This window comes from Rana temporaria, chromosome 4, assembly GCF_905171775.1.
Source record: "Rana temporaria chromosome 4, aRanTem1.1, whole genome shotgun sequence".
Lineage (NCBI taxonomy): Eukaryota > Metazoa > Chordata > Amphibia > Anura > Ranidae > Rana > Rana temporaria.
In genome coordinates, this window is record NC_053492.1 from 296,948,599 (window position 1) to 296,970,812 (window position 22,214).

The 22,214-nt window shown below is 46.4% G+C and overlaps 1 protein-coding gene across 1 annotated transcript in view; it reads left to right on the forward strand.

Annotated features, from left to right (window-relative positions):
- LOC120937344 (armadillo repeat-containing protein 1-like) overlaps window positions 1–20,580 on the forward strand; it is a 26,618-nt gene extending 6,038 nt beyond the window's left edge. The window contains exons 4-6 of the mRNA XM_040350487.1: window positions 4,269–4,385; window positions 10,884–10,958; window positions 19,524–20,580. Coding sequence (XP_040206421.1) covers window positions 4,269–4,385; window positions 10,884–10,958; window positions 19,524–19,715 — 384 coding nt within the window. The 3' untranslated portion in view covers window positions 19,716–20,580. The remainder of the gene's footprint in view (window positions 1–4,268; window positions 4,386–10,883; window positions 10,959–19,523) is intronic.
- The last annotated feature ends 1,634 nt before the right edge of the window (window positions 20,581–22,214 follow it).

Genomic DNA, 22,214 nt, shown 5'->3' on the forward strand with positions numbered 1-22,214 from the left:
ATGACGTCCACAGACATTCGCTTCACTCACTCCATAAAACAGTTGCGTACCCCAGCCCTGGAAAGGCCCCTTTTTTGAGGGAAATAACCAGAGTTTGACAGATTAAGGTCATTGCTAACTCAGGATAAAGAGTAGAACCAGCCAGTTCAAACTAAGAATAAAGGCTTAATTCTAGCTGCTTGTTGGTATGATCCTTAACCACTTAAGCCCCAGACCAATATGCTGCCTAAAGACCCAAGGGGTTTTTACAGTTCGGGACTGCGTCGCTTTAACAGACAATTGCGCGGTCGTGCGACGTGGCTCCCAAACAAAATTGGCGTCCTTTTTTCCCCACAAATAGAGCTTTCTTTTGGTGGTATTTGATGACCTCTGCGGTTTTTATTTTTTGCGCTATAAACAAAAATAGAGCGACAATTTTGAAAAAAATGCAATATTTTTTACTTTTTGCTATAATAAATATCCCCCAAAAACATATATAAAAACATTTTTTTCCCTCAGTTTAGGCCGATACGTATTCTTCTACCTATTTTTGGTAAAAAAAAATCGCAATAATCGTTTATCGGTTGGTTTGCGCAAAATGTATAGCGTTTACAAAATAGGGGATAGTTTTATTGCATTTTTTTTTTACTACTAATGGCGGCGATCAGCGATTTTTTTCGTGACTGCGACATTATGGCGGACACTTCGGACAATTTTGACACATTTTTAGGACCATTGTCATTTTCACAGCAAAAAATGCATTAAAATTGCATTCTTTATTTCCCATTTTTTATTTTTATAATTTAGTCCCAAGGCCCGAGGCAAGGCTTTAGGTACCTGCACATTTAGACATTTAGTGCTGACGAAGCGACCAATTTACCGTGGGTGGGTTGTGAGAATGAACTAACTTGAGACCAGAGTTCCAAGTGGTGCTTGCAAACAGAAGCAGCAATGGGATCAAGCTTTCTCTACATCGAAAGGCAGGAAACGGGGCACACAACATTTCACCCAACGTTTCACATCAGTCCTCATCAGTAATTCATACCACAGCAATAATGAGGTAGCCTGCTATTTCAGCCTGACCAGCCTTACAAAGTGAGCTTTTAGAGAGCAGGTAATACCCTTGGGCTATGGCATGGCTCTGGAACTGGAAAGCACTTTAGGAGCACTACAATACAGAACCCAGTGCCTGAAGGTCACACGTTAAGTTCAGTGGGGTTTGTTTATAACAGTTCAAAGTCAGGCTGTCTATTCAGATAGATGCCATGTAGAGATCAGCTCAAGCAACGGTGTAGTAAGCAATCTTAATTGAAGCCAATGAAAGAAGTCCATGAACGATGTCAAAGAAAAAAAGCTAGCAAAAAATTGGTTTAGACTCTCCAGTAAAGCTGAACAGGTGTTCATCCTCCAGGGACAGTAGCAAAAAACTGAGACATATTGGTCAGAGGAGGGGTTATATGGGGGCTAACTTGCAGTTTTTCTGTTTGCTAGTGGTCAGTCCTCTTGCAGATGGCTGAATTCCTGTGTCCTCCAATGGATGAGAAAGGAAAATAGTATGCACACCACTGTACGGGTTTCCATAGATCGGGGGTCAGCAACCTGTAGACCGTGATCGGATAGCTGACTGGTAGATCTCGGTCTGGGCTTGCTGACATACCATTCCAGAGCATCAAACAGAGTGCAATGCTGGGGGACTGTACCACACCTGCCAGATAAAATAGAAGTCTATTTTTCTGTGCAGCTAACCGAGTAAAGTTGTTGCAGATGCACTGCGCTGCATCCGTTGTGCAGGTAAACCATAGCACACCAGTGTGAAAAATGCAGTTTTAAAGGGTTCATTAACATATGTAGTTTGGGGGGTGGTAAAACCTCAGTTAAAGTGATACTATGGGTTCGTGTTTTTTTTTTGTTTTTTTTTTAAATAACAAACATATACTTGCCTCCACTGTGCAGTTCATTTTGTACAGAGTGGCCCTGATCGTCCTCTTCTGGGGTCCCACGGCGGCTGTCTTAGCTCCTCCTGGGAAGCTTTCTCCCGAGGGGGTTACCTTGCGGGGACTCTCCCGTGTTATACACTCAGCGTGCATATCCGCCAAATATATGACTCGGCCCCATCATTGGATTTGATTGACAGCAGCGGGAGCCAATGGCTGTGCTGCTATTAATCTATCCAATGAGGAGGCGATCAGCCATGGAGAGAACGACTCAAGATCGCGCTCTCGGAAATTAGGGGCTCAGGTAAGTAAAATGGGGGCTGACACAACAAGGTGTTTTTTTTTTCACCTTCATGCATAGGATGCATGAAGGTGAAAAAACACCAAGGTTTACAGCCCTTTTTAAGATTTGTGTGTTTTTTTATTTTATTTTTTATCACTTGTGCCCGAACCACACCCCCTTTAGCCGCAGTGGCCAGGGGTATACACATGTTTCAGCTGCAACAGGAGTTCATACGCCCTGTCATGGTTAGTGGGTGTAGCATCGGCGAAGCGTGACCTATTCAAGTTGATGAGGCCACTCTGCAAATGCCTTGCAACCTTGTGCAGTACAGCAAACAAGGTGTTAAAGCAGGCAGTGTTGTGTTTCTTTCTCACCTTTATGCTGTTGCGGGGCAGAGTCACCTCATTTACTTGAATGGGTTGCGATCAGCAGGCGGTAGTGCCCACCATATCAACAAGGGGCTTAATTCCTGCTGCGGCATGTTGTACACCTTTGGCTGCTGCCACAGCAGATAAAGAGGGTAGGGATTAGGGGGTGGCAAAACCAAAACTCAACCGCAGGGTCTTACCACCCCCCCAAGTTTGTGTGAATGAGCTTTAAGGGTGCCGCTGCTAAATGCAACTAAGGACTCATTCACAAGTGTAGCAGGCACTGCAGCTCCTCTGAAAAGCGATCGGAGTGTATTTGACAGGTGGTAAAGAGGCAATATGTTACCTTCTAGCCACCTATTTCAAACGTAAGATTGCTGTGCAATGCACTGGTTTGAGAAACAGTAGTACGGCAATTAGAGGTTTAAATCGGGTGTGAGAAGGTGACACTGTGCCAGGTGATCTTTGACTTTTCCCATGTTGTACAGGTAGATCTCCACCTCTTTAGTGTTGCCTAACCCTGATGAAAATTACTGTATTTATCGGCGTATAACACGCCCTTTTTTCCCCATAAAATCAGGGTGAAATCGTGGGTGCGTGTTATACGTCGATTGCATACCTCGGAGGGGAAGGCGGGGGACGAGCGCCCGCCGGAAATCGCCGAGCCGTCATCTCCTCTCGGCTCTCACTCTGCTGTCACATCGCACAGTCCCGCCTCCGCCATTGGCATTGGACCATCTCCTGTGAACAAGGGGGACGAGCGCCTGCTGGAAATCACTGAGCTGTCATCTCCCCTCGGCTCTCGCGTCACACGCACAGTCCCGCCTCCGCCACCAGCATTGGATCAGTGTTCTGTCTTATCACAGGAGATGGTCCAATGCCGATAGCGGAGGCGGGACTGTGCGTGTGTGACGTGAGAGCCGAGTGCAGTGTAGAGGAGATGACGGCTCGGTGATTTCCGGCGGGCGCTCGTTTCCCTCCGAGGTATGTGTGAGAGGTAAGTGTAGAGGTCACAAAAATGGACCCTGAACTGTACTCCCTCCTGAATAATATTGAATGGATCAGCAGCAACCTTTCTCATTGTAGGAGCTCCATGTCCCCTCAGTGAAATGCACAAACTCCCCAAACTTGCAGAAAATACCAGCCCACCTGGCTGTCTTGAAAAGTCTTCCAGAGCAAGGAATTTATGTTGGCTATGACACTGTCCACAAGCTGATTTATGGCTGCAGTTGAGCTATGAATACAACTATAAAAAATATCTCAAGGTATTCCACAGCACGAAGGACAAATATCCCCTGTGGGCAGCTAAGGTCTATAATGTTATATCTGTCGGGAAAGTCTGAGGGACACCCCAGAGACTTAGATTGCTTCAAAGTTGTTTATTAAAAAAATTAGTTTTTCCCGAAAATTCGCTCTTAAAATTGGGGTGCGTGTTATACGCTGACGCGTGTTATACACCGATAATTACGGTATTTCTATAAGCTGATGTTTTACAGTTGTAATTTGTATATGTGGACCTGTAAATGTATCCCTATTGGCTTCCTAAATTGCAAACAGGCTCCATGGATCCCTTGCCCTGTAAGAATGTTTTCATGCTATTTGGAGTGCCATGAAAGTTGTTGGTCAGTTTATCAGGCCAAGTAGAGAATCCTGTTTAGCATTGCAAGATTTAGACTGAAGTGTTTCTCCTGAATTAAATCGCAGGACAGGAAATCGATGTGCGAAGAAGCATTATTGCAGGTGAAAGGCGTCATCAGCTTCACTTTTCAGATAGCCGTAAGGAGGTGCACTGTTCGGGTAAAGCCAGAACTAGCAACGGAGGTAAGATTTTAAAGCCCCCATCCAGTGAAATAAGTCCAAGAGGGAAGGTAGAAAGCCATCATAAAGGCCACAACAGGTGTGTAGATACCAATACCATACCAGCAGAAAGTCCCGAACAGTTGTGAAAATCTGAACTCTATTCAGTGAATGTTTTTGTGCTTCAAAGGATATACAACCACTTTGCTTGTGCCAAATGCTTTTACAAACCTAGATATTACCCTGTAAGTAGCAGTGACCTTTACTGTGTGTCAGCCACACAATAGATCCAACCTCAACATGCTGCTTGTAGAAAACTACTGGGGGTGGATACAAGACCAGTCACACTGCACTAGAAGAGAGCAGCAGCAGTGACTGGTCTTGATTACAGGGAGCGCCTACACAGAGGAAATGTTTCACACTGGATTACTGTCCAAAGCACATCAAGATTTGACTCGCATTGGTGTAAGACTGTGCAACTAGTATTACCACAAACAGGTTTTGCTTTTAGACCCGCAACTACCCCATGCAATTGTTACAATAATGGAAACATTTAAATTTCAGCCCCCTGCTTTTATTATACCAGGTCTTAGGAACATAGAACTAAAGGGCTCGTTCACGCTATCTACATTGATTTGAATATATCAACACTAGAGCAGTCAGTGGCGTCACTAGGGTTGGTGTCACCTGGTGCGGTAAAATATGGTGTCACCCCCCCCCCCCCCCCCCCCATAACATTTTCCAAATATTTTTTACCCTATTGTTTGCTCTCTGTTCTCCTTTCTTCCCCTTTTCTCTCTCTCCCTATCCATCTTTCTTGTTCGTTCTATCCCTTCTTCTTTCTCTTCATTTTTCTTTGTCCCCTTCCCCCACCTCTCTTTCTCTAGAACCGGAATTCACATCTCAGGAGCCTATAGGCCAGGGGCGTACCTGGAGCATTTGGCACCCGGGCCGGATCCAATATCTGGCACCCCCCCCCCCCCCCCCATGTTAAAATGTAAAAAACACCACACTGTGCCCCCTGCATACCTCTGCATCCTTCAATATCTTTTTGTTACTACTGTGTACCCCTCTCCACAACTGCACCTCTGGACCCCTTTACATTACACAGCCCCCTGCATCACTGGACCCCTTTACATTACACAGCCCCCTTCATCACTGGACCCCTTTACATTACACAGCCCCCTGCATCACTGGACCCCTTTACATTACACAGCCCCCTTCATCACTGGACCCCTTTACATTACACAGCCCCCTTCATCACTGGACCCCTTTACATTACACAGCCCCCTGCATCACTGGACCCCTTTACATTACACAGCCCCCTGCATCACTGGACCCCTTTACATTACACAGCCCCCTGCATCACTGGACCCCTTTAAACTTACACAGTACCTTGCATCACTGGACCCCTTTAAAATTACACAGCACCCTGCATCACTGGACCCCTTTACATCTCACAGCCCCCTGCACCTCGGGACCCTTTTACACTACACGGCCCTCTGCACCCCTTTACATTACACAGCACCCTGCATCACGGCACCCCTTTTACATTACACAGCCACCTGCACCTCTGGACCCCTGCATGTTACACAGACCCCCCTTCAGTGCAGACACCCCCTCAGTGAAGACACCCCCCCCTTAGTACAAACCCCCCCCCTCAGTGCAAACCCCCCTTAGTGCAAACACCCCCTTAGTACATCCCCCCCCACCCCTTCAGTGAAATCCCCCCAGGTGCAAACACCCCCCCTCCCCATTCAGTACCTCAGATCATCACATGCAGTGCCGCAGCACATGGATAGAAGGTCCCCTCAGCCCCTCCCCCTCTGTACACACAAACAGAGAGGAGTGGGCTGTGCCTGTGTGCCGACCACCGCTAACAGCACGTGGCTGTGAGAGGAGGGTATGGATGGTGCTGCGGTGTCACCCCGCAACCCCCCCTCCTCTTGTACCGCGGCGCTTTTTTTTTTTTTAAATCGGGAAGGTGTCACCCCTCTAGCGGGTGTCACCCGGGGCCGCCCGCACCCCCCTAGCAACGCCTCTGAGAGCAGTTATTTCTTATCCATACAGTATGGGACACAGGCTGTTTCATCAATGTGCCTGGGTTATATGCAGCTGTCTTCCAGTGACTGGCAAAAAAAGAAGGCTGCAGGATTTCCCCCTATGTAACCACTTTTTAAGCTCTGGGCCCTGCAACAAAAAACTTTGCTAGTGTCCTTGAGCGATGGACCTCTGATAGAAACATTATTTCTGTGGAGGTTTCTCTCATCTGTTGATATTCCACTATCAAGATTCCTGCTGTTCCTACTGCAGTTTTTGGATCGGTTGATTCCCTGGCAGAATGTTGGGTAACCGTTCCTGGACTCGGCTGGAAGGAAGAAGCAGAGCCAGCCTGTAATGTTGCTGATATGTACTGCACTCTGTTGTAGGCACATACCTTGGCACATGTGCAAAATGTGGAGTTAGCCACATGGTTCTTTACAGGTCCATGGCTGTGGTATGCCTGTTCTGAAAACCCCTGGAGGGATAATATGCCCTTCTCTGAGTGTAAATCTCAGAAAGGGTAATTCCTCTGTGGATACTGCCTACAGAAGCTTCAGCAGTGGGTACGAGGGTAAAAGACATTTCTCCTGTTCCCCCCTGAAATTGTCTTCAATTTGGGGATATAGTTGTCTATTATTGCACACCTGTGCGCTTCCTCTTTGTTTGCGCCTAGTGCATCTGTGCCGCCTCACCTTCAATGAGGTTACTGCAGCCGCACTCCCTACCTCTCTCTGGAAGCCACATCTACCTGGCGGCACTGTACGAATGCTCATCATAGAGGCACCCCCCTCCTTCTCTGTTGCTGAGAATGTCATAAGTTTATCCACTCAAGACCCTAGTACCCTTTACTCTGAGCATACAGTAAATGGATGTGACCTGACACACACACACACACACACTAATAAAACACATGGCAGCCTCCATCTCTGGTTTGGTAGATAGGAGAGAAGGGTTTGTGGGACTTTAAATGAGGGAACGCCATGTCAAGAGAGAATAACCTAGAAATTAAGTACAGTACAGGCATACCCCGCTTTAAGTACACTCACTTTACATACACCCGCGAGTAAGGACATACCCGCGAGTGTATGTAAAGTGCCTTACAAGTACTCTACAGACATTTTACAACCGCAGTAGAAGGAGCTGACGCTCCGAGAGCATAGCCCGCTCTGTTCCAGTGTGCCCCTGACACCCCCACTAAAGCCGCTGAGACCTCAACTACAGCTCTGGACACCCCCACTACAGCCCCTAACCCCCCACTTAAAATGTAAAAACACCACACTGTGCCCCCTGCATACCTCTGCATCCTTCAATATCTTTTTGTTACTACTGTGTACCCCTCTCCACAACTGCACCTCTGGACCCCTTTACATTACACAGCACCCTGTATCACTGGACCCCTTTACATTACACAGCCCCCTGCATCACTGGACCCCTTTACTGGACCACTAGGAAGGACAAGCAGAATTGCCGGTAATACAACTGGAGCACAAGATAGGTCAGTGCAAGATCCAATCTGGTTAACATAGGACCAAGTGTCTATATCCTCACAGAATCCAGCCTGCCACAGTGTGCCTTAGCGACCAAAGGAAAATGGGGTATAGTGAAGAAGTAAAAGACAATCCATGAAAGTGGAGAGAAGTAAGGAAAGAGAGGTAAAGAATGAGGGAGAAAAAGAGAAGAGATAGGTCCACCGTCCGCCCAAACCCCCCCCCCCCCCCTAACAGTCCGGGATACCCAACCATGCCGCCCCCCCCCCCCCCCCCAGAACGGGAGTTATCATGCAATCGGAGCCTCCAGAGCATTCCATAGTTCCCATACCTGGTTGTGGGTATCGAGAGTATTATTCAGGGAAGCTGTCATGTATTCTATCCTTTTAACGTCCCTGATTCTACAGTGTAGTTCAAACAGGGAAGGAGGTTCCTTCTTTTTCCATTTCAAGGCCACCAAGCACCGTGCGGCCATAAGGACCTGTGCCAAGAGTTTTTTTAGAAAATTTAGAAAACGAGGGGGGTGGGAGGCCTAGAAGGAAAAGTTTAGGACAAAACGGCACAGATGAACCAAATATAGAGTGGATTATGGAATGAACTGTCTGCCAGTAAGGCGCAATCAAGGAGCAGGTCCAATAGGTATGATATATCGTTCCCACCGCGTCAGAGCAGCGCCAGCAGCGGCGATCAGCTGAAGGATAAATAGAGTGGAGCAGGTCTGGGGTTTGGCACCAATGAAACAAAATGTTATACTGTGCTCTTTATAGAGCGTACAGATGGAGCTCTTAGAGGCCTGCGACCATATAAGCTGCCATGCCTGCATGGGTATATCCTCACCCAAGGCCTGCTCCCACTTGCGCATGTAGACATGCGAGGCCCAGTAGGTGACATGTCCAGTATCAGAAGCCGGTAGGTGCGCGAGATCATACCTTTGGGGGATGACCCTTCCAAACAGATTCTCTCAAACTCAGTTAAAGGGGAGAATTGAAGATTCGTTACTAGAGACTGAGCAAAATGACGGACTTGTAAATAACTAAAAAAAGCCTGTTTGGGCAAATTAAAAATCCTCTTTCAGGTCTTGGAAAGACCGTAAAGTTCTGGTTCTAGTATCCACCAATTGACCGAAGCGAAATAAGGCCCTATCTCTCCAGAAGTGGGACATCTGCCAGGTCAAGCTGTCTGGGATATTAGGTGTAAATAAAAGGGGTGACCAGGGAGGCAGAGGAAGTGACGGGATATTGCAATTTAGCGCGCCGCCACAACGTTCGCAATAACATCATTGGTCCTAGAAGTTGTGATGGGCTGAGCGATATGTCGGAACTCCACAGCATGGAGTTAGGGTGAGTAGGGGCCAGCCACAGTTTTTCAATTTGTGTCTATCGATTATAGGCATGGAGGGTACACCAAGAAGCTACAGAGCGCAGCTGGGCAGCCAAGTAGTATTTGGCAACGTTGGGGAAAGCAAGGCCACCCTGATCGCGAGGGGCGTATAGGACTGACCTAGCTATCCGGTGCCTCTTATAGTTCCCAATTTGTTTTAACAAATCGCCCTGGATGGCTCTAAAGTGCGCGGCTGGAGTACATGATTTATTTATTACAATCTTGAATACATATCAGATATTTTGTATCAAATAAATAGGTAGTCACAAGACTTACTCTAAATATGCTGCTCATAGCATGCAATACAAATAAAAAAATAGACATGGCAGATATACATGGTAAAATAAATCATTTGAAGAACATGTGTAATAGAGACAGGTAACTGTTGGCATATAGTGGCACTCTACGCGTTTCCTGGCATTTCAGCCATTCTTCAGGAGTGTTATAAAGTAATATATGTACAGACTCAAGGCCAGGTCCGGTATCTGCCAAGGAAAGCGGGGGTGCGGGCATGATGTCTCCCCCGGGGTTGAGACGGGGTAACCCTCCAAGGACAGAACAGAGCCCAGAGCATAACACGATGGTCACAGCTTGATCCAAAATACTATGTGTGCACGATGAGTGCATAGTATTCCAAGAGGTGGTAACTGAGCTCCCAGCGAAAAGAGTGACCCGTGTGTAGGATCGGTGTGGTTCCTTGTGATTGACATGGCGTTCCCTCATTTAAAGTCCCAGAAACCCTTCTCTCCTTTACTCTGAGTGTTGCCCCTGTCTGACTTCCTGTCTTCTGGGCTTTCTGTGGTCTAGTCTGCCACACCAGCTTCCTCTTTCCTAGCCATAAAGGAATTTTCTGACTTCATTTCAGATTTTATGGGCAGAATCTCTGGCTTTATCCAGTCCATAGATGGCAGGGGTCACAGCTGTGCCAACCTCCCCTCCTGAATCGGTTTTTGATTTTTGCCCCTTTTGCTAGTTACACCTGAGGAGGTGGTAGATGAGGATGATCCCTCTCTTTCTGAGGAATCAAATCAGGATGACATGGCTGTAGCGGAGATTCCATTCAAGCTTGAGGATATCATTTTCTCTGGCTTCTGTTTCCCATTCCTGTAGTCCTATTTATTTTTTATTTTGTTATGTTGGTCTAACTGAAAGCTTGTACAGAGAAAGCTGGTGGAAGTGTCTGCAGGAGCCTGACATTGCACCCTTCCTCGATCCACTGTTTGCAAGGTGCAATGCTTTTCTTGCAAAGACAAGCTCTTTTATTATTATTATTATTATTATTATTATTATTATTATTATTAATATTAACCCTTTAAAGATTTGTATGGAATGCTTGGCCTCCAGGATCACAGGTGCAAGTCTCCGTTCCAAGAATATCACTTAACTACTTAAACTACTCTGTGTCCATTGTATGTATTTCCATTATACATTTTATGTGTTCAAAAGAAATGCATCTGGTTGAGTTGTAAAGAACACATTTTGTTTTATTTTAAGGCTGTCCATGAATGCTTGTTCTATTTTTATTAAAACATTTAAAAACTTGACTGCTGCAAAAAGGAGTAGGAAAGTGTACCGTACTGTGTAATTTATTGTTAAAATGTGTTTTTTACAGTGTTTAACTTCAGCCATTGCAGAAACCAAAGTGCTAAAGGCACAGCAAGTAATAAAGAATGAATCGGGCAATGAGGTATGGTTTGTAATGCTAATGAATTTCACATTGTATACCCCCCCCCCAATTGCCGCCAGTTTGTCGCCCCTCCCCCAATTGCCACCAGTTTGTCCCCCACCCCACCAATTGTCGCCAGTTTGTCGTCCCCCCCCCAATTGCCGCCAGTTTGTCCCCCAGCCCGACACTTGCCTTCCTCGGGTCAGCGCCGTCCTCCTCCACGCTCCCTCAATGTCTTCTCCCGCCCTCGATGCCGCTTCAGCCAATCGGGTAACCAGACCCGGTGCACCTGATTGGCTGAGGGAATTGCTTTCCTAACACTGACCCGCCTCTAACACAGTACTATTTTACCAGGGAACGCACAGCCTGTGTTCCCTCTGGTTAACCATTTGGAAGCCGATTAGAGCCCAAAGGCTCTAATCAGGAAGCCTATTGGAGCATCTCGCTCTTATCAGGCACTTTCAAAACACACCCACCGCTGTTATTCAGATGGCCGGTGCTCAACAGAGGGCCGGAAATCTAAATAGTGGGCGGCAGCGACAATAATACATAGTTTCATGCAAAGCATGAATCTATGTATTGTTGATTGATGGGTGCAGGAGAGAGGGGGCGGCGCTCCTACGCCCACTATGGACGCACCGCCACTGCTTTATAAAGTAAATGAAATTACCACATTTTGAGTGGTTACCAAAACTGTAATATCGGAAACATCTTCCAATAAGGACTCCTTTTACGGTTGAATGGATTTCCTTTCACTTCCTGTTTTTGCTATGGGACAGGAAGTGAAAGGAAATCTCCGCAGTGGGACACAGATGACAAAAAACTGACAAGGACTATAACCCTCCCCTACTGTGCCAAAATTTAAAAACAAAAAATTGTAAAACTGGAGAATACGAAATCTGGTGCAGCTCTGCAGAGTTACCAATTGGCTTCTAGTTGTGTGTGTGCTCCTTCTTCTTTTTTTTTTTTTCTTGTGAAAGCTTAAAGCGGAGTTCCGGCCACAAATTGAAAAAAAAAAACTTTTTAAATATAAATACCCCTGTAATACACAAGCTGAATGTATTCTAGTACAGTTAGTCTGTAAACTAAGGTCCGTTTTGTTAGGTTGTTACAGCATTTAGACACTTTATAAAATAGAAATTTACTGGGGCCATCTTAAGTGTGGGCATCATGAAGCCAGACTGTATGACTTCCTGGATTTCAGCCTCGCACATGCTCAGTGCTGTAGAAGCAGTGTAATGGTTTCAGATCAGTTTTCAATAGCAACGGGAGTGTCAGAGAAAGTTACCGCCCCTTATCTATGCAAAGCAAACCTCTCCTCCCCTCCTCCCCTCCTCTCCCCCCCCCCCTTCTTCCAGGAACCAGTAAATATACGAAATAATTTGTTCCTGTGCAGATATATCTACATAACAAGATTATATACATCTCTTGTTATATATGTGGTGTGTATACATATACCAGACATGTGCACTGCCAATAAATTCATTTTGTTAGTGCGGTGATGTTAGTGCGGTGATGTTAGTGCGGTGATGTTAGTGCGGTGATGTTAGTGCTGCGATGTTAGTGCTGCGATGTTAGTGCTGCGATGTTAGTGCTGCGATGTTAGTGCTGCGATGTTAGTGCGGTGGTGACATTAGTGCGGTGGTGACATTAGTGCGGTGGTGACATTAGTGCGGTGACATTAGTGCTGTGACATTAGTGCTGTGACATTAGTGCTGTGATGTTAGTGCTGTGATGTTAGTGCGGTGATGTTAGTGCGGTGATGTTAGTGCTGCGATGTTAGTGCGGTGATGTTAGTGCGGTGACATTAGTGCGGTGATGTTAGTGCGGTGGTGACGTTAGTGCGGTGACATTAGTGCTGTGATGTTAGTGCGGTGATGTTAGTGCGGTGACAGTGCGGTGATGTTAGTGCGGTGACAGTGCGGAGATGTTAGTGCGGTGATGTTAGTGCGGTGATGTTAGTGCTGCGATGTTAGTGCTGCGATGTTAGTGCTGCGATGTTAGTGCTGCGATGTTAGTGCGGTGATGTTAGTGCGGTGGTGACATTAGTGCGGTGACATTAGTGCGGTGACATTAGTGCTGTGATGTTAGTGCTGTGATGTTAGTGCTGTGATGTTAATGCTGCGATGTTAGTGCGGTGATGTTAGTGCGGTGATGTTAGTGTGGTGGTGATGTTAGTGTGGTGGTGATGTTAGTGCGGTGACATTAGTGCGGTGATGTTAGTGCTGTGATGTTAGTGCTGTGATGTTAGTGCGGTGACGGTGCGGTGACGGTGCGGTGACAGTGCGGTGATGTTAGTGCGGTGACAGTGCGGAGATGTTAGTGCGGTGATGTTAGTGCGGTGATGTTAGTGCGGTGACAGTGCGGTGATGTTAGTGCGGTGATGTTAGTGCGGTGACAGTGCGGTGATGTTAGTGCGGTGATGTTAGTGCGGTGATGTTAGTGCGGTGACAGTGCGGAGATGTTAGTGCGGTGATGTTAGTGCGGTGATGTTAGTGCGGTGATGTTAGTGCGGTGATGTTAGTGCGGTGATGTTAGTGCGGTGATGTTAGTGCGGTGATGTTAGTGCGGTGATGTTAGTGCGGTGATGTTAGTGCGGTGACAGTGCGGTGATGTTAGTGCGGTGACGGTGCGGTGACGGTGCGGTGACAGTGCGGTGATGTTAGTGCGGTGACAGTGCGGTGATGTTAGTGCGGTGATGTTAGTGCGGTGACAGTGCGGTGATGTTAGTGCGGTGATGTTAGTGCGGTGACAGTGCGGTGATGTTAGTGCGGTGATGTTAGTGCGGTGATGTTAGTGCGGTGACGGTGCGGTGATGTTAGTGCGGTGACAGTGCGGTGATGTTAGTGCGGTGATGTTAGTGCGGTGACAGTGCGGTGACAGTGCGGTGGCGGTGACGGTGCGGTGATGTTAGTGCGGTGATGTTAGTGCGGTGATGTTAGTGCGGTGATGTTAGTGCGGTGACAGTGCGGTGACGGTGCGGTGACGGTGCGGTGATGTTAGTGCGGTGATGTTAGTGCGGTGACGGTGCGGTGACGGTGCGGTGGCGGTGACGGTGCGGTGACGGTGCGGTGATGTTAGTGCGGTGACAGTGCGGTGATGTTAGTGCGGTGATGTTAGTGCGGTGATGTTAGTGCGGTGATGTTAGTGCGGTGATGTTAGTGCGGTGACGGTGCGGTGATGTTAGTGCGGTGACGGTGCGGTGATGTTAGTGCGGTGACGGTGCGGTGATGTTAGTGCGGTGATGTTAGTGCGGTGATGTTAGTGCGGTGACGGTGCGGTGATGTTAGTGCGGTGACAGTGCGGTGATGTTAGTGCGGTGATGTTAGTGCGGTGACGGTGCGGTGACGGTGCGGTGATGTTAGTGCGGTGACGGTGCGGTGATGTTAGTGCGGTGACGGTGCGGTGATGTTAGTGCGGTGACGGTGCGGTGATGTTAGTGCGGTGACAGTGCGGTGACGGTGCGGTGACGGTGCGGTGATGTTAGTGCGGTGACGGTGCGGTGATGTTAGTGCGGTGACAGTGCGGTGACGGTGCGGTGACGGTGCGGTGACAGTGCGGTGACATTATGTGCAGAGTGGGGGAGGTACAGATGATCAGGCATACAGAGCACATCTCGGTCTGTGTAGATCTGTATGTGAGTACACTGATCATAGTACAGCCCCGCCTCCCTGCACTAGAATTGTAACACACAGTGCAGAGCGATGTTTCTATGTACAGGGAGGCGGGGCTGTACAGGGAGGCGGGGCTGTACAGGGAGGCGGGGCTGTACAGGGAGGCGGGGCTGTACTATGCTCGGTGCTCTCACATACAGATCTATCAGACAGAGTGAGACTCGCTCTCTCTGCCTGATGATCTGTATCTCCGTGCATCGGAGACAGACTGCAGGTGGTGGAGGGAGGAGGACGGGGGCGGCGGTGACGGACGGGTGGAGGAGCTAGGACGGGGGCGGTGCTAGGACGGGGGCGGTGCTAGGACGGGTGGAGGAGCTAGGACGGGGGAGGAGTTGGAGAGGGAGAAGAGGAAGGACACCACCTCTATGGGCAGCACTGCCCTCCCGCCCCCCGAGATGTTCATCCACGGCTGCGATGTTCAGCCCAGCCTCCTGGGATTGAAGAGACACATATCCCAGGAGGCATAGCAGCGCTGGATGCGGCGGAGGGGGGGGGCCATTCCGCCGCGGCGGGGGAATAAGAGACTCACGGATAAAAACGTGAGTTTTTAAAAGACAAAAATAAAACATCCCAAATGTATTTAAAGGGGCAGTGTAAAAACGAATGCAAAGAAGTTGTAAAATAGGGTGGAACTCCGCTTTAATTAAACAAGCTGAACTTAGAAGCTGATTGGCTGCCGTGCCAATTCCAGTGCGGACCAAAAAAAGTGTCCTGAACCATTTTGGTGCGAATGTAATGCGATTTCAGCCATGCAAACTGTATGTATTTGCATTGCGCAGCCATTGCATGTCATGTGCACAGCAATGTGGTGCGAATCTCAATGTCTGGTATTGCATAACTGTAGAGGAAAAAAGTATTTGATCCCCTGCTGATTTTGTAAGTTTGCCCACTGACAACCAAATGATCAGTCTATAATTTAATGGCAGGTTTATTTGAACAGTGAGAGACAGAATAACAACAAAAATATCCAGAAAAACACATTTCAAAAAAGTTTTTATAAATTGGATTTGCATTTTAATAAATTAAATAATAATTTGACCCCATCGCAAAACATGACTTGGTACTTGGTGGCAAAACTCTTGTTGGCAATCACAGAGGTCAGGCATTTCTTTTAGTTGGCCACCAGGTTTGCACACAGTTCAGGAGGGATTTTGTCCCACTTCTATTTGCAGAACCTCTCCAAGTCATTAAGGTTTTGAGGCTGAAGTTTGGTAACTTGAACCTTCAGCTCCCCCCACATATTATCTGTGAGATTAAGGTCTGGAGACTGGGTAGGCCACTCCAGGATTTTCATGTGCTTCTTCTTGAGCCATTCCTCTGTTGCCTTGGCTGTGTGTTTTGGCTCAATGTCATGCTGAAATACTCATCCACGACCCATTTTCAATGAGGGAAGGAGATTCTCGCCCAAGATTTGACGATACATGGCCCTGTCCATCGTCCCTTTAATGCAGTGACGTTGTCATGTCCTTTTAGCAGAAAAACATCCCCAAAGGATAATGTTTTTACCTCCATGTTTGACGGTGGAGATGGAGTTTTTGGGGTCATAGGCAGCATTCCTCCCCCTCCAAACACGAGGAGTTTTGATGCCAAAGAGCTTTGATTTTGGTCTTATCTGACCACAACTCTTTAACCCAGTTCTCCTCTGAATCATTCAGATGTTTATTGGCAAACTTCAGACAGGCCTGTACATGTGCTTTCTTGAGCAGGGAGACCTTGCGGGTGCTGCAGGATTTCAGTCCTTCACGGCGTAGTGTGTTACCAATTGTTTTCTTGGTGACTATGGGCCCAGCTGCCTTGAGATCATGGACAATAGTCTCCTGTGTAATTCTGGGCTGATTCCTCACCGTTCTCATGATCGTTGAAACTCCACAAGGTGAGATCTTGCATGGAGCCCCGAGGGAGATTGACAGTTATTTTGTGTTTCTTCCATTGTCACCCTCTCACCAATCTGCTTGGCGAAGGTCTTGTAGCCCATTCCAGCCTTGTGTAGGTCTACAATCTTGTCCCTGACATCCTTGGACAGCTCTTTGGTTTTGGCCATGGTGGAGAGATTGGAATCTGATTTGCTTCTGTAGACAGGTGTCTTTTTATTCAGGTAACAAGCTGTGATTGAGAGTAGGGGTGTGCATCTTCACTGGTCTCATGAGTCGATTATGATTATCTGGTAAGCGATTCGATACGATTCCGCGATGCATCACGATTACCGACAAGCTCCCACTTCTACTTGGGTCGCCTAGGCGTCCCTTCCTCCCTGTGATGTGTCCCAGAAGATTGCCCGGCTATGCATTACAGCGCAGTGAGACATGCGCACCTGGCTGTGAAGCTGCAATCTGTCACAGCCAGATGCCTACAGTAGTATTGCCAGCGCCGTGGACAGGCGGGGGAGAAAATAGAGGGTTCGGGTGGCCACGTCGCTGGATTGTGGGACAGGGGAGTGTCTTTCTGCGCACACTTGTGGAGTGGCGACAAACTACGGTAACTAAAAATCTCCATAGGTGACATTTAAAAAAAAAAATGAACGATTACCAGGTTAGAGTTACAGATGAGGTCTAGTGCTAGAATTGTTTCTCGCTTTGATGATCTCGGCTATACCTCACGTGTGATTTGAACACCGTTTACATATGCGGACGCGGCATGAGTATGTGTTTTCTTTGCTGCGCGGGGACAGGGGCGCTTTAAAAAAAATATATATTCTATTTCTTTTCTTTTATGTTTTTTTTTTTTAACTGGGCCATTGGCAGCCGAGTAAAGCGGAAGTGACATTGTGACGTCGCTACCGTGTTTACATTCAGACTGGAACAAAGTGGATGAGTCCAAATAAACCTGCAATTAAAATTATAGACTGATCATTTCTTTGTCAGTGGGCATACACAATCAGCAGGGGATCAACTACTTGTTTTCCCTCACTGTATATGTGTATGCATTATATTAAAGGATAAGTTAAAAAAAAAATCGATGCACTGCTTTTTAAAAACTACAAAAAAAAGCAGTGCATCTTCTTCTTTCTTTTTTTTTTTTTTTTGCTGAGACTGCAGAGCATTGCACCAGTGATCAGCAGATCGTAGGTGCAATGTTGGGCTTGTGCAAACTCCCAGTAAAGCTGTCTGCTTTTACCTCCTGTATGGGCAGACAGTTGGACGCCGGAAGACTCTATGAACTATGACAGTGCTCATTAGCCCCCTTTCAGTTCATTGAAAGCTACAGACAGTAACTGTAGTTCATTCATTCACATAACTCTGTGAATGAATGACAAGGCTGTGTGGTCAGAGCCTTGTATGGTTGCACTGTTTTCAAATTGTGACAGCGGTTGCAAGGAGAAGATCGCTGTTGCAATAAGGGGAGGATTGGCAGTGTGGGGGGGGTCAAAAACCTAAACAAAATAGATTTTGCTATAGATACTTTAATTGACTGCAAAGCCTGGTACAGATCACACTACTGGTATATATATTCTGAGGAGGGAGAGGTGTGTTTCCTCAAATGCACAAACTCACTCACTGGACACTGGGTAGCTTTGTGTGCCCATTGATGGCATAGACATCAGGTAGCAAGCTTTGTGTGTCGGAGTGCAACTGTAACTGAAGACGGCTATCTTCATGGATTGAATGTCGACCTATTCAGCATGGACCAGGCGAGAGTTGTTCCATCTATGGGCAGGCTGATTGTACCCAAGTCGATCTGTCAATCAACTTGGGTCCAATCAGTCTGTCAGATTACCGCAGGGGCGGCTATAGCCACTAACACTAATAATTGCGTTCTGCCAGTCGGAAAGGCCCCAGCCCCTCCCCTGGCGGGAGAACATAATAGCACTGATTGACACTGTTGATGGCAATTTCCTTCCACTCATTGTGGAAGGAAAGAAAAACAAATTGTTTATAGGTTGCTTAACTGTGCTGGGGTGTGAGCTGTGTGTGCTGGAGGGAAGATCTAACTGGTGGCAAGGATACTGGAGTGTGTGTTGTGCACCGAAGTGCTGGTGTCTCTAAAAAGCTCAGGCTGGACTTCTCCTTTAAATTGGTTCTGATATTGCTGTTTTACTAACCTGACAGCTTATTCTAAATAGGAAACCTTCATTTTGTTTGCAAATCTTAAAGATTCTAACCACCAGCAAGAATAATTCCTTGCATTTAAAGAGCACCTGTCATTTCAGATCCATCATGGCAGTGCCTGCTAGCGGGCATCCACTCACCTGCTTCCGCCACATCCCTCACCTTTGTGGTGTCATTGCCTCATCACCAGTCATCCCATTAAAGTGAATGGGACTGTCGGTGAGTCAACAGCAGGTCAGAGGAGGAGCAACTGTGGGACAGATGACAGTTGCTCATTAAAAATTATGATTTAAAGTGGAGTTCCACCCTAAAAATGAACTTTCTATTAATGGCTTACCTTTTAATGGTAAAAAATGTTTTTTACTCACTTCTATCTGGCTGTTGCTAGGCAGATTTCGTGATCTGCCTAGTTCCTGGTCCTAGGTGGTTCAACTTCCTGTCTTAAGACCCCATTGCTTCCTGGGAAATGACGACACTCAGTTCCCAGGAGTCTTTGGGCATTACTGTGCCTAAAAATCGCCCAGCATGCACCTCTCCCTGAAAACTAGGAAGAAAAAGGAACTGGGCTTCACATGCCCACACATATGATGGATACGGTCACAACACGAGCTGGAGGATATAAGGCAAGTGTTTGCAATGATTTCTGGAACGATTGGGGAGCTATTAATATGTTTTAGGGACTATTTAATGTGAATTGTTTTAGCTTGCAAAAATAATTATGCCCAGAACCCCGCTTTAAATCAAGCCTTTTTACTAGTGATTTAAATGAAATCCACTCTGCACAGAAGTACCTTAACATTCTTAATTTTGTAGTGGAGCCATTCCATTTTAGCTAACATATGGTATGTGATGCTTTGTCTATATAGGTATATCTCCCAATGCCAAGTGAAAGTATTCCAGTTGAAAAGAATTCATGCTTGCCAGACTATTTACCAGAAGAAGAAAGTCCTCAGAAAGATGTAGAGAAAGCTTTAGCTCGGCCAGCATCAAAGGAACAGAACGGTGGAAGCTGGTTTAATGCGGCAGCAAATTTCCTCAGTAAAACATTTTACTGGTGACGCTCAAATCTAGATGTTATCTCGTGTCTAAAGTATTTCATTGATCATGTCTTGTCTCTCTACATTTCCTCTGATATATATGTACACAAAGTCCGATATAATAGAACACTAGTTTTGCAAAACATCATATGGTATTCGTGGGTTTAAAAAGAAAAGAGGAAGAATAGCATACAGTTCTGCCTGTAAGGGATATAGTGGAGGAAGCCTTTTGAATTTTTCATCTTCATTACCCTGGTGAAAACCTCTTTACTACTCGTAAAGTAACATGGTTTCTGTTGTTAAAAAGCAATAACAGCCATAGATTAATCAAGTTTAGTGATTTAAGAAACTGGTAGGTTATATGTTGTAGATGTGAGGTATTTCTGTCAAGAAAAAAGTAAACTGTAATTTAAAGATAATCTTGCCGAAAGGACTTCACATTGGTTAGCGAATACAGTACAAAATGGTTTACTAAAAAGCTTCTAATGCTATAAATAATAGATCTTTTCATGATGCCAGAAGGGTTTTGTGAGGAGGATTAAGCAGACCAGGTCTAATTTAAGCCAAAATGCCTTGAATTCCAGCTTATTTAGTATAGGTTTATCTTAAAGCGGATATCCACCCAGAAATTGAACTTCCGTGGATTAGACAACACCCCGCTCTCTCTCCAGTACCACATCTGGCACCTTTTCAGGTAAAGAAAAGATAAGATAGGCTGCAATCACTTCACTGGATGTATGTGAGGGTGTACAACCACTTTAAATGTTGTGTCGCAGTCATAGAACAGAACATCAGCCTTCTAAAGTTGGTGCTGTTTTTTTTTTTTTTTTTTCTTTTTCAATAATAATTTTATTGATCAAAAGTTTGTGCATACATAACTTAGTCATCCAAAACAGGAAGCAATTAAAGCGTAGTTCCACCTAAAAATTTAACTTCCGCTTAACCCACTCCTCGCCCCCTTACATGCCACATTTGGCATGTAATTTTTTTTGGGGGGGGGAGTGGGGGCTTCAGGAGAAGGGGACTTCCTGTCCCACTTCCGTCGAGGAGCTGGAAAGGTGATTAGCTTAATCGCCTTTTCACAGCCCCTCCCTGTAGGCGAGCGCCTGTCCAATGGAACCGCGCCGCTCGCGCATGCGCAGTGGGTGCCCGGCCGTGAAGCCGAAAGCGGTCACTGCCGGGTGCCCACACTAGGAATGAAGACGCTGGCCGGCGAGGGGGGGCGAGGAGCGGAGCCCCGGCCGGCGCGTTGCTGGAGCCGTGGAGCAGGTAAGTGTCAGTTTATTAAAAGCCAGCAGCTACACTTTTTTTGTAGCTGCTGACTTTTAATAAACTTAAAAAAAAGGTGGAAAACCCCTTTAAAGACAATATAGAAAGAAGGCACATTAACATTAAAACAGGGAGTGTTCAATATCTTACTGTGATCCGCTATATCAGCTTGTCTATTGTGTTTTTTTTTATTTTATTTATATCCCCTTCTGGCACAAGACTGTTGTGCCTGCATGTCCTTGAGGTCAATAGCTCCACTGCAAATGCTCATGCCGTTTTTAGGGGGGGTTGGAGGAATCTGTTCTGTCTACTGCCAACAGTCTAATTCTCTGCCTTCTTCTGGGAACTCTGTTAGTCCTTCGGTTACACACCCTTCCTTCCACCTATTTAGAAAGGAATTTTCTGCCTTGTCTGACTATAGGGGCAGGATCTCGGTAATTTTGGAGTCCATGGATTACAGGTGTCAGCTGCCTCTTTAGTCTCTGCCCCTGAGTCAGTCTCTTACTTTTGTTCTTGCGGCTGAGGAGGAGGTAGTCGAGGAAGTGCCCCTTGCTACCCCTGAGGAATCGAATGAGATCTCATCAAAGCTTCCAGTGCTACTCTTATTGATGCGGTATCATCATATTTAGCATTACAGCAGCCCGAGTCTGCTCATCCTAAGGTTTAAAGCATGGGCTCTGTAAAATTGCCCAACCCTGCCAAGACATTTCTAGTCCACTCACTTTTAGAGTCTATCCGACTTGCCTTACCCTAAAAAACTTTTCCCCTTCTAAGCATTTTGCTTAACAATATCCTTTTGAGGAGGGGTTTTGTGCAGAAATGGACAGTTCCTGTGGTTGACCCAGCCACTTCTTGAAGTGTCACTAAACTCGCATCATAAAAAAAAACGATCAAATGCTGTATTAGATGCGGTCCGTACTCTGTCACTATATTTGATTTCTGTAGAACACCTGATTGATCCTGCTGTTCTGTTTCCCCCTGTATGTTCAAGTCCCCAATGCAGCTAGGGATTTTTTTTTAGAGTAGTGTTGGCAGCTCTGCACAAGCTGTTTTCAGTGAGTCTCTCTGCTGAGCATTTCCTCCCTAACACATCTAGGCCATGTGACTATAGAGCCACACATGTGGGCATATACACAGTAGTATAGGACTGCCCCATTCCCTCCCTGCCTGTGACTGGCAGAAATCCACCCACACAATGTTATTTCCACAAAATAATAAAGATTTGATTTAAAAAAAAAAAAAAAAAAAATG